The following is a 12,853-nucleotide window of genomic DNA, read 5'->3' on the forward strand; positions in this document are numbered from 1 at the left end:
AGCTGAAGGAAGGCAGTAAGACTGGGGAGTAATAGAGAAACTGGGGAGGCTTCTCTCAGGGCTCACTCTGAGCTCTGGATTCTGGCCTCCAAGTCCTGAGCCATGCAGTAGGCCCTGGGTTCCATGTCCTTGGTGCTAAATTCTGGATTTTGAGCTCCAAGCTATAAGTTGTGGATTTGGGGGTCCATACTCAGGAGTCCATGTTCTGAGATCTAGTTTCTGAGGTCAAGGTTCTGAGCCCCAGAGTCAGAATTCTTGGATGGAAGTTCTGGATTATGAGCTCCAAACTCTAAGTTTTGGTCCTGGGGTATGAACATTGTGCTCTGTGGTTTAGGTGTGGTTTCTGAGTTCAACTCAGCTCTGGACTCCACCTTTTGGCTCAGGGCTATAAATTTTAGGCCAGGCAAGGAGGACAGTTTGCCAGAACCCAGGTAGAGTTGTTGTCATGCTTCCTGCTTAGAATGTAAGCTCCTGAAGGGTTTTGTTTTATTCACTGGTGTAGCCCCCTACACCTGCAACAGTGCCTGATGTGTAGGAGGTGTTCAACAGGCATGTGTACAGTGCACACTTGACTATATGATAATATATATATACAGGAGAGCAGGACCATCCCTGCTTTCAGTGTGGCTACAGGTGGCAAGAGGGGAGGCCAAAATGCCCTGAGCTAGGAGTAAGAGCCAGAAAGAGAGTTTCTAGGAGGCTTGAGGGGGCCCAGACATGCAGATGGGCACACAAAGTGCTCACCCAGCTTCACACCCAGGTAGGTTCCTATATGCTCCAGGTTTCTCTTCCACAGGGAAAAGATGTGGGTAAGGTAGGGGTGGCAGATCAGGGGCAGAGGTGTCCTCAATCATAGTGCCGGAGATGCTCCCCCATCTGTAACCTGCAGGCTAGGGCATCTGGGACTTCAAAGAAGGCATGTTGGCCTTCACTAGACCAGTGCTTCTCCAGCCCCAAGCAAGTGTCCTGCCAACACCAGTAACCTGGGATGGGAAGAATGAAAGGAAAACCTCCTGAACCCTTGGACATCAGGGCTGTCAAGGAACCAAGGTAGTTGGCCATTAGAAATACAAATCATCAGGGACCCAGGGACCAGACATGATCATGATTAGGGTCAAAAAGGGTCATTGCCCTGACTGGTGTGGCTCAGTTAGCTGGGTGTTGTCCCACAGAGCGAAGGGTCACCAATTAGGTTACCAGTTAGGGCACATGCCTGGGTTACAGATTTGGTCCCCAGACAGGGCAAGTACGAGAAGCAACGATCGATGTTTCTCTCTCACGTTAATGTTTCTCTCCTCCCTTGTCCCTTTAAATAAATAAATAAATAAATAAATCTTTCTTTCTTTCTTTCTTTTTTAAATTAGAGATGTATGACTAGAGTGATTTGTAATTAGAGATGGTGGAGTCATGGAGAAATGATGCCATTCAAACACATGATCAGAGTGGGTAGTGATCATACATGAAGGATCAGGAGGCAGTGTTCAGAGCTCATGGTGATCAGAATGATTGTTGATTGGCTATGTCAGTCATTGATCAAGAACATGAAGGACCAAGGATGTGGGCAACAGGAGCATTAGGATGAAAGCATGTGGTGCTCATGTCCTTAATGACCAAGGGTAGAGGAGCTATTGGTGATAAGATTCAGTGACTGGACACATCCCAAAATGTGTGATCTACTGGGGATCAAAAGCATCAATGACTGGAGAATTTGGTGATCAGAGATACAGGTGACGAGTGATACTGATGACATGGTTGGTTGTTGATCAGTACTACAAGTGATCAGGGCTATAAGGGACATTGGTCCTCAGGGACTTGGAAGATAAAAAAATTTAACACTAGAGAGTTTGGTCATCAGCATTGACCAGTCAAGGATATTGGTAACCAGAGTCACTACTGACCACATTGATAGTCAGAAAATTTGATAGTAAGAGGATTCCATGATCAGGGACATTGTACTTAGAGATGTTGGTGATTGGAGGCAAATGACCAAACACATCATCAAAGAGGCATTGGTGATGAGAAATAGTACGATCAGAGATGTTGGAGGCACATATGAGTGATCTTATCTATAACTGATTAGAGAAACACTGATCAATGATATTGGCGATCATGCTTCTTGAGGACCTAGAATGTTAGTGACAGAGTTATCAACACATTGATAATCAGGAACTTAGGTGATAAGACACACTGGTGATCACAGACATGGTGAACACAATACCGGGAAAAAGGCAGTGGTCATTAGAGATATTGGCAAGTAGATACATTAAATAGAGATACTGGTAAACAGATATGCTGATCAGAAACATCGGTGATAAGAGATTTTTATGATCACACATATTACTGGTGAGCAAGGAAGGACACTCACTGGAGACACTGATGATCACATTTTGTGGATGTCAGTAATCAGACACAACAGTCATCAGAGGCATTGATAAAGTATTGGTAATTAAGTATTGGTGATCAATTGTTAGTAATCAAATGTCTATGATCACAAGCTCTGGTGTGATTGTCATTAAATTGTTGACATTGTCAGTAATCACTGAATATCAGTAATGGCTGTCTCTGGTGACCAACATCATTGATTGAAGAAGACAGAGATCAATAACATCAGTAATCAAAGAAATTAAGTGTCAATGAATGGTAACCAAATAGCTCAGTAACAAAAGCTGATCAGTATCTGAGAGGAAGTGGATGTGGGGTCAGTCCTTCTTGGGTTCTGCAAGAGGCCCAGTTAAGATCTCAATAAATAAATAAATAAAGACAATCAGTGCCGGCTGGTGTGGCTCAGTGGATCAAGTGCCGGCCTACAGGCCTGCAAACCAAAGGGTTGCCAGCTCAATTCTCAGTCAGGGCACATGCCTGGGTTGTGGGCCAGGTCCCCAATTGGGTGGTGTGTGTGTGTGTGTGTGTGTGAGGGGCAACCACACATTGATGTATCTCTCCCTCTTTCTCCCTCCCTCCCCATCTCCTCTCTAAAAATAAATAAAATCTTAAAAAAAAAAAAAAAATCAGTGTGTGGACCAAAAGTCAGAGAAGTCACAGCCTCCCTGAGTCTCTCCAATATCCACCTAGTCACCTGGATACCCGGTTAGGTAATAATGAGAAGATTCAGATGGAAGCAATTCAGAAGCGTCAGGATCTCAGGTCCCAGCCAAACAGGGTCCCATCCCCTATTCCAGAAGTCCTTTCCTCCAAATCACTGGCCTGTAGAAGCAGTTTACTTTGACTGCTAATCTCCGCACATGAGACTCAATTACCGGAGGAGTCCATGAGACAGGACAGAAGTATTCACAAAAAAAGTATTTTATTATTAACAGTACTCACTTTCAAGGAATACAAGGATAGCATACGATTTATACAGACAATATATAAATGTGGTACATAATTAACAATAACTTAGTTTACTAATTCAAAATAAAACAAGCCAAATAAAACATAAAAACAGAAAATACTGATGATTCTTCTTATGTGGATGCTAGTACAAAATAAGTTACTTCTGGTGGTAGTTAGTGCCCCCGGCAGCAATCACCGGCCTTTATTGCACTTGGTTAACTACATCAGCACAATTCTCTTCCTGGGCACGGCCCCCTCCAGCCACCAAACCCCACCACCATCACACACAGAATCTAAGCTCAGACAAGATTATGTACAGCTGTACCTTGGGAAGGATCCAGACAGCCACGGCAAAGCAGAGCAGAATCTCCCGGATTCTGGCAGGGTCATGGCCTCTCCTTCAGTCCTGTCTCTGACTCACCCCTAACTCCTCCTTCCTTTGCCCCATGCCAGACCAGCCCCCAGAATCCAAGAGCAACTAAGGCCCTGCCTCTGGCCCCCAGCTCCCCATTCTAGGGCTTTGGGATCCAAAAACTTTTCCAAAAATAATTGCAAAGCTACAGCTTTGATTTGTAAGTTTTATTCCTTTCCATAACAAAGGCTTCCGTAGCAAAGTTTAATTGGCTGGACCCAAAAAGAGTTTAAAATTAAAACAACTAACTCATCAGTGAGTTAAGCTTATGCAGTTTTTTAAAAATACTTTTTTTCTTCTGTCTCATAGTGGGAGGGAAGGGGGTCCAGAGGTTAGCAGAAAAAGGATGCATGTACGGGGTCTACCTGACAAAGGAGGCAGGCTGTGGCTCTGGTGTTAGGGGACACAGGTCATACTAGTTTCAGCCTCAGAGCCAGGGAAGCATGCTGGGAGACATTTCCCCTCTCAAGAAAATGTTGTTTCCTTCCTGTGACCCAGCCCTGGCCTGGGAATCCATGTAGGACTGCCTGTGATTGTCTCTGCCCTCCAGGGCCCAACAGCAGGGCATGCACTGGCTCAGTCTCCAGTAGGCCATGACCCCTTCTAGACTGAGTAGGCCTAGACTGGGGCTCAGCATTTCAGAGAGGGAAGCCTGAGGAGAAGGTGTGGGCTTACGTCCCTCTCACGTCTGCCCTCAGAGCCCTGGCAAGTGGACAACAGGCCAATCTGAGGAAGATCTGGAGAGCCAGGGGCAGCTCAGACCTACTAAGTTCCCCAGTGCTTGTTAAAAACAAGAGCAAAATCGTTTTTCTTATTCTCTTTTCCTTCTAAAACTGATTTCCTTTGTTTATCCCCTACCCCCTCCTTCTCTCTTCATAATGTTGTCCTTTCTGATTTCCAAACAATTGTCCACGATGGAAACTCTACCAGGGTAGCAGCTGGCTGAGGCAACCTCTCAGGCCCAGTGAGAACCTTCATAGTGACTGAAGACTGCTAAGCAGAGCACCCACAGGTGAGGCAGCAAGGGGCTCAGGCTGGGCTGACAGGAGAGGCATCAGTTTTGGGGGGAAGGGCAGATAGGTAAGGTTTTGGTCCACCCAGCCTTGAGCTGCAGGCCACCCTCCTCTGCATCCATCTATCCATTCATGGAGGACTCTTCCTAGCCCATGGCGGTCACCATGCTGGATGGGTGGGGGTGGCCAAAGGAGAGGCTAGAAGAGGGATGGATGGGAGCGGGGGTGGACAAGATGTGTCCAGAGTGGCTGAAGGGTGGGAGGTGGCCCACAGGTGCCATATGTCCGGCCAGAGCAGCGGCACTAAAGGGGGAGGCCTTCTCCTGCATACACTTGGACAGCTCCTCGAAGCACTCTGCCCCCTTCTTGTTCTTCTTGGACTTGTTGGACATCTTTCGGTTCCGAGTCTGGATCCCTTCCTTCTTCATGGTCAATGGCCTATTCACCTGGGGGCACCCACAAAGCCTTCAGAGAATCAACTTTACTTCCCAAAGCAAAGCCCCCACCCCCTGCTTCAGTCCGCGGCAGAGGCAGGTCAGGGTTGGGGACCCTGCCACCAAATGCCCACGATAGAGCTGTCACCAACACAGCCACACTTTTAGGAAGGGTACTGATCACTGTGTGGGGCTAACCTGTACCCTGCAAGGCACTGCTTCCCTTACCCCATCAACACAACCAAAACACACTCCCTACACACAGGTTGAGCCCTGCTGTGAGGAACACACCTCCAACCAGCCTGCCTTCTCATATGGGAGCCCTTTCCCAAGCCACGCCAAGCCAAGCTGGAGAGCGGCTGGGGTCTCTCACCTGGCAACACAAAGAGCAGAGGTCCCTGGAAGGGGTGGAGTGAGCAGAGTAGGCAGACTTACATTGTGCAGCTTGTAGTAGAGGCCACAGGCATTGCAGACAGGGTCCCCATTGGCGTTTCTGCGCCATAAGGTGGTGGTGGTTGTTTGACAATTTGCACAACAGGTGCCCGCTCTCCTGGCAGCTGACTGGGAGGGGAGGGGCAGCGTCAGCAAGCTGGGTTTCCATGTCCCACCTCTACCAACCTCCCAGACCCTTGTCTCACCCCTACCCTGCCCCCACCAACTTAGCCAAGGAGCGCAAATCCCTATGGGAAGTCCAGGCATCTCAGAGCTATGGACATTTAGAATTTGAGATCTAGGCAATCGCAGAACTTTAGAATAAAGAATTCTCAGAAGCCTGATCTCACAATTAACAGGTTGCAAGAGCTGGAAGGAAAAACCGGCAAGCAACTGGATTCTCCAATATAACTCTATAAATGGGGAAACTGAGGCCCCGAGAAGAGCTGCTTCTCTGTTTCCTCCCACAAGACTCCCCTCAAAATCCATAATTATAGGTGTGCCAGTGTCCTGCCTGAGGCAAGGGCAGGAGGACCCTGTGGCTGCCCAAGGTGGGGATGTAAAATGTTTAGGGGGTCTTGCTCAAGCTGATCTCTCCAACACAGTAGCTACTAGCCACATATGGCTACCTTGATTAAATTTAACTACTTCATAAAAGTAGAAATCCTGTTTCTTCAATTGGCTACATTTCAAGGAGTCAAGAGTCACAACATAGGCTGGATGTTACCCTAGAGGGCCATGCAGATCTAAAACATTTCCATCATTGTAGGTTTATTGGACAATGCTGGTCTATCTATTCAGCCCCTTGTACCCTAAACCACGGAGTTCTAACTGCCCCCAGCCCCCCAAGGAATGAAGAACAGAGGTGGTTTGGAAATGAGTGTCTAGTTCCTGGAGAAGGGAGTGAACTGCTTGTATGAGAAAGTAAAAGAGTCTTTATCCAAGAAAGTAGATCCTTTCTTCTGGGTCAACCAGTGCCAGCCCCACAGTCACAGAACACATTCCCCCAACACTTACCAGATAACCACCGGCAGCAGGATGGGTTGTGGGAGACTGAGGCCAGCAGATGTTGGAATGGCCCCAGGCTGGAGCCTGGCCGCAGAAGGACTGCAGCTTATGGACTGCAGCTTATACAGCCTCAGAGCTGGGGTGTGGTGAGGGTGAGTAAGCAACCTGAAGCTGGAATTCTGACTCCAGGGCCAACACTACCCAGGTCCTCACCCCACCCTCGCTGCAAGGAAAAAAGGGGGCCCCCAAAGCGGCGAGTGATTTAAGCCTCATAAATCACTTCACCCTGAAAAAATATATTTATTATTCTTAGCATTTTACACAGTATTTGAAAAGTGGAGGGTATTAGAAATTTCAAAACAGCCCAGCAAGAGGCAGGACTGAGTTGAGGAGAGACTCTGAAAACTAGCGGAGTCCGGAAACAGATACGCGAAGTTTCCTTATCTTCAGGCTGCAGATGTCCGGATAGGAAACTCCGGCAGGAGATCCGAAAGGGCATTTTTTAAAAATCACTCAAATGAAAATACACAGTATAGGTGTCTCCATGGAAAAATAATAAAGGGGAGGTTTTTTTGGTGGTTGGTGTGTTTTATTTAAATAGGCACGAGGAGATTGTGAGAGAGCTGCCCTAAGCCACAAGGAAAATTACTTCATGGCCCTATTTTTTTAAAAAAGGTAAACAGAGCCAGGGAATGGAAGCTGGGCCCTTGGGCACTCAACTTTCTGTATCTTTGAGCAGGGGTGAGGGTCCCTGATGGGCCATAGAGAAGGAAATCTCGCCTGAAAAAAATCTGACCAGAAAGAAGGACGGCCCCAACCAACATCCAAGATATTTTAATGATAAAAGAAGATTTCAAGTGGCAAATCATCTATCTGCATTTGAAGAGTTCTGTTATTTTTTAATTAACTGTCCTCTAGTACCCCAGGTGCCTCCCACCGGCCTTCTCCCCAGCCACCTGGCCTCACACCCACTGCCTACCAGTCTCCGTTTGGGCTTGATAAGTGGCCGGTTTTGCCCATTCATCTTGTGGTAGAGCCCGCAGGCATTGCACAGGTAGTGGCCGGTGCCGTCTCGCCGCCAGAGAGGAGTGGCTGTGGCCCCACAGTTGACACACTCCCGGCCTTCTGGAAGGAGACAGGGATAGACACCAAGCCTGTTTCACCAACAATGCCACGGAACAGTGTAGTGGGCAAGCGGGCTCCAATTATTTCTGCCAGGCTGCTTCAGGGGAGGTAACTTTTAGTCCCAGCCTGGGCAGAAGAGAGACCCAGGGGATGTCCCCCATAGGAGAGGGGTTCAGAGAGTAGTTTTAGGCCAAATCTCTTTCTTCAAAATCTCCTTGGAAGGAAGGGAAACAGGGCCAGAGGGAAGAGCTTGGCCAGGGCCCCAGGGTTTCTCTGAACGAATGACAAGGAGAGAGTACTTACAATAGACTTTGCCAATGGCAGGGTTATGATGGGAATCACCCTGCTTGACCTCCCTGGGCCAGGGACCACTCCAGCTCCCTTTTCTAGTTCTCTGTTGTCTCGTTCCTATCATCCCAACCACATCCGCCATCTACCAGGTCTCTGCTCCATGTCTATGCCCTCAGCCTTCGCCCTGTCTTTCTGTTCTCAGTCAAGGGTAATATCTCACCCCCCCCCAAAAAAAAATCCCTCTTCAGCTGAGGCCCTACATTTCAGTCCAGGACTCAGATCGAACTTGTTCTTTAAAATAAAACAAGTAATAATAAGCTCTTTCATTTTAGGCTAAGTGACTCCCCCTTTATTTTTCTGTTGTTGGCTTTTTGTTTGTTTTGTTTTTGTTAAAAAACCATCTGGAATTCAAATAGAATGTGAAAACAAACTTGGGAGAAAGGACTAATTAAAGGCAAGCTAGCTGGTCTGAGCAGAATAGGGACTCTGAGGTGAGACTAATGTGGCTACATGTGGCAGCTTCAGCAATCAAACAGGGTAGCTACTAACATCATATTACCCAGGAAATTTTTCCACATTTACTTAAATTGTCAATATATACGAGCACGAAAAGGTGTGTCCTGGACTCAGGAGTAAGTTTTTGAAATCTTACTTTCCCCAGCTTAAAAGAATTGAGAAGGAGACATCGACAGCAGGACCCCCACACTAGGCAGTTTCTGCTCTACGGTGGCTAGATTCTTAGACAAATCCAACTTGACCCAAGCCAGCTCCTCTTGCAAAGGGGCAGAGAGGCACCTAGTTTCATTCCCTCACTTCAGCCTTCAGGGAGAAAAACTGAAAAACACACGCGGGAAGCACGAACAGGTCCTGGAATTTTGCCTTGGGGAAATCTCCCAAGGAGATTGGGAATCATCGGAATCCGGAGAGTGAACTGATTGAGTCAACCAGATTCCTTAAGGGTCTGGAGCCTTTGGAGTGCACCCACAGCATGCATACATGCTTGCAACACATGTACACACACTTAAACATGGCCTCTGGTTTTCCCTGCATATTGCATTCTCTCACATGAAATTTTCACTTAAGATTCAGAGAGTGATAGGGGGAATACCCCTTCTCATCTGGTCTGGCAGTGGCCAGCGGTGGAGGGGAAGGTAAGGAGTGGGGAAGAAAAGTGAAATTTGGGGGCCACCAGGAACACCTAAGATGTCTGGGGTCTCAGACATCTCTTGGGGGCTCTTAGAGGGGGATATTACCCATCCCCAGATCTGGGAGACTGACACTGTCCTCTCTCCTATCAACGCTTGCATCACCCCACCCCAACCACCACCTCGCAAAACACAAACCATCCCTATTTTCACTAGGTTCCTAGTATCTGCTTTTACCTGAGCAGGAGCGTGCCTTGCTGCGTTGCTTAGGGGTGAAGCTGGAGGCAGGGCCACCTAGGAAGCCTCCAGGGTGGAAAAGTCCGCTGCTGTAGTCGTGGGTGGCAGCTGGCATGTAGGAGGGGTAGGTGGGGATGGGGTGGTGTGTGGCAGGCTGAGTGCCCACAGCAGCCAGGCCTGGGCGCAGGGGACTGCTGCTTTCCATCTTCATGCTCTCTGCCAGTGAAAGTTGGTACTTGACACCATCCTTGTCCTCCCCCCGGGCTGCAGTACCCCCTGCAGAAGAGGAGGCTGGGGAGGCGGCCCCGGTGGTGTTAGGGTCTGGAGACACTTCCTTGGGCGGTGTGGGTGGGAAGCCGAAAAGGTGGGAGCCAGAGTGGGCTGCAGTGGGAGTGAGGGAGGGCACAGAGCCCCCGCTGCTTCCTCCACTCCCACTCCCAGCCCCTGGGTACACAGAGAGGGGGCCACCAGGGCCTCCAGCAGCTGAGGGGTGCAGCGCTGTCTTAGAGAAGGGGTTCACGGTCCAGGGGTTGTGGTGGTGTGCTGCAGCCGCAGAAAGGGCTGCTTTACCCCCGTCCAGCCAGGGCAACCCTGGGCTATGCAACAAGTGTGGACGGCACATCTGGCCTCCGGTCAGGCGGGCTGAGGGAAGAAGGAGAGAGATTAGAATACAGAAGGCTGTGCCCAACCGGGATAAGGATACACAAGATCACAACTCACAAAACCCCAGCAGTATCACACACCACCAAATAAAAAAATTAAAAAAAAAAAAAAAAAAAAAAACAGAAATGTAACAACCGGCAAAAATCAGGAATGTCGGTCCAAAGTTGAAAGACAAGTGGCAAAGACGGAACTCCACTGGACAAGCCCTAGAGAAAACCCCAACGAGCCAGCTGGAAATGGGCAGAAACCCTGTGGGCTCGCCAAGAGGCTACTTACCCCACCTTTCCCGCCCCAATTTCTTAGCTGCTCCTATTCCTGTGGATCCCATATCCGGGAAGCATAAAGACGGGCCCTCCTCCTCTTCCGTGCCTGGCGCTTGGCGCCAGAGCTCCCAGTCACCCACTGGCCCTGGACTCACCGTGCGCTGGGCTGTAGGAGACGCGCGCTCGCGCGTGAGCCGGGTTGGCGTAGTAGGGATTGCCCTGCGAATCGAGGTGGTTGAAAAAGACGTCCACTTCGTCCGGAGGTAGCAGTTGCGCAGGCTCCATGTAGTTGTGCGCCAGGCCCGGGTGGTGCGAGTCAGGGTGCTGTGCATTCAGCACTGCTGGGTGAGCCATCCAGCGCGGCTGCTCCGGCGCCACCTCCATAGCCTGTGGCGGAGGCTCAGGTTCAGGGAGGAGATGGCAGCGGCTCTGCACGATAGAAGGGGGAGTGAGGGACGCAGCCACAGCCTGACACCCCCAAAGTTCGGTCACGCGGAGTCCCGTGTGCTGCTTACCCAGCGGAGCTCATCCGCGGACCACCCCGGGTGGGAGGAAAGCTTAAATCTCAAAACGAAAGGAAGGTGGGGGAGAGGATTCAGCCACGCACATTCACATGGTGACCGCTGGTCCCAGAGCCACACACCTGTGCACACGGGGTCACAATCGAGGACGAGGTCCTACACCAGTTACCCCCAAAACGCACGCACAGTCGCACTTTAGTCAGAAACTCACACTGAACCGCCACCTTCCCGGTACACAAACACAGAAACAGAGTAAAAGTTGGAGACAGGCAGGCGCCCGGGCATCCACTAAGGCACATGATCCTAGCGATACGCACACACCTACACTTGGCGCCAGATACACATATTGACTTTGTGCCCCTCTGCCGCACCCAACGGACACACGCTGCCCCACCGGCTGAGAGCAAGGCGCCGGCGCACACTTCCAGGCAGCACAATCTGCACCTCTCAACTAGGCACACCAAAGCAGTCACCCGCAACCCCACCTCGGCCTTGAGCCCAGCAGAGACCTCTCAGAGCTTGGCGCGCCCACACGCCGAGCCAGCCCTCACACCCTAAACTTACAAACGCAGAGCCACGGAGAGAGAGACACAGCCTCAGTTGTGGGCCAGCACCGCGGGAGCCCCAAGAGTGAAGGGCCTAGGGGCAGCGCTTCAGCAGCTGCTGTGGCTCACTGGGTAGGAGCTGGGGACAGCGAGCGCCTCGGCCTCAGGCCCACCCGGCTCCGGCCCCTCTGCATCCTCCGGCCGCCCTGGCGCCAGCTACCGACTCCTGCACAGACATGAAGCTGGGGCCGCGCACGCCTAAGAAGCCCGCGCCAGCCAATCATCTCCGTGCGTTGCCCAGCCTCCGCCCCCCCCCCATTGGCTATGCCTTCAACTCCGGGCTTGCCGGACTCGCTGACTGACCCGCCGCCAGGCCCCCTCCTCCCTTAGGTGCCCTTCCTGGTCCCTCCCTGAGGCCCCTGCGGCCCCTGCGACCCCTGCAGCCACCCCCTCTACTCTCACTTCTTAGGCTGAACTCTGAGCGCCTCTTTCGGACATTCCCGGATCCCCCCAACCTCTGGGACCTTCTCCCAGTGACTGAACTCCAACTGAGGCCCCCTCCCCAGAAGCCCTTGCCACGCACGCTCTGGGTGTCCAGGTGTCCCCTTCTCTGGGACTCCTACTTTCTCGGATCCCACCGCCTTTATCACCGGACGTGGTCAGTCGAAGTTCAGCTACCTACCCAGGCCGTTCCCTCCCCCAAATCGGACGCGGGGGTTGGGGGTGGAGGAAGGCTAGCTCCGGACAGCAGGAGCAGTGAAGGGCATGAATTGTGGGGTCCCAGTGGGCACCTGGACCTCGATAACGAGGCCACTTAGAGCTGTGCTTGACCCCAGTGAAGGTGGTCTAGCTTGCGGCTCCGTAGAAGGGGAAGGGGCATCCCCTTCCCGGGCGTGGCCTTCGAAGACCAACAGGCCGAACTGCCTGAGGCGAGGCCTTGTTGACCCGGACTGGCGCCGGGGCCGTCTCGGGCTCGAAGGAGACGCCTCCGGGCCGGAGAAGGCATTTTTCCTGCTGCGGTTCCCTAAGGCGGTCCCTGGGGCGAGGGAGAGCTCCGTACCCTAAGTCAACTGGGACTGTTCCCCATATGTCTTCAGTCCAGAGATCCAGCTCTGTGGGTCAAGTGGGCGCAGCGCACAATCTCCTGGCTCACCCATTGTACAGAGACAGAAGAGAACAAGGCTCGGAGGGAGCCTATGGCGGGGCGGGGGGGCGGGGGCGTCGGGAACAAAGAAATTTGGGGGGACTTAGGTACAGGGCTAATGGGGAATAATCAACGTCCTCCAGCGCTTCTCTCCTCATCAGGTCCACAGCTCACTAGGTAGATGCCCAGAGGGATCCCAGGCTGGTCCGGGGCAGGGGGGGAGGGTGGATCCGGGCCACCCCCGGGATGGTGGGGGGAGGGGCGGCGGGATTGACAGTCGGTAATTG

At 51.3% G+C, this 12,853-nt stretch overlaps 1 protein-coding gene across 2 annotated transcripts; it reads right to left on the reverse strand.

Annotated features, from left to right (window-relative positions):
* Positions 1-3,287: 3,287 nt before the first annotated feature.
* GATA2 (GATA binding protein 2) lies at positions 3,288-11,643 on the reverse strand. 2 transcript variants are annotated; one of them, XM_090285922.1, is made up of 6 exons: positions 11,442-11,643; positions 10,512-10,785; positions 9,431-10,072; positions 7,612-7,754; positions 5,628-5,753; positions 3,288-5,204 (listed from the first exon to the last, which is right to left on the reverse strand). In XM_090285922.1, exons 2-6 carry the CDS (start codon positions 10,738-10,740, stop codon positions 4,905-4,907), a joined length of 1,440 nt encoding a protein of 479 aa, XP_090142048.1. In that variant the 5' UTR covers positions 10,741-10,785; positions 11,442-11,643; the 3' UTR covers positions 3,288-4,904. The 2 variants fall into 2 exon arrangements, with proteins under 2 accessions (XP_090142048.1, XP_090142047.1); XM_090285921.1 differs by having other exon boundaries at positions 7,612-7,757.
* Positions 11,644-12,853: the final 1,210 nt, after the last annotated feature.

This window comes from Furipterus horrens, unplaced genomic scaffold (assembly GCF_987537825.1).
Source record: "Furipterus horrens unplaced genomic scaffold, mFurHor1.1.pri manual_scaffold_8, whole genome shotgun sequence".
Taxonomy (NCBI): Eukaryota; Metazoa; Chordata; class Mammalia; order Chiroptera; family Furipteridae; genus Furipterus; species Furipterus horrens.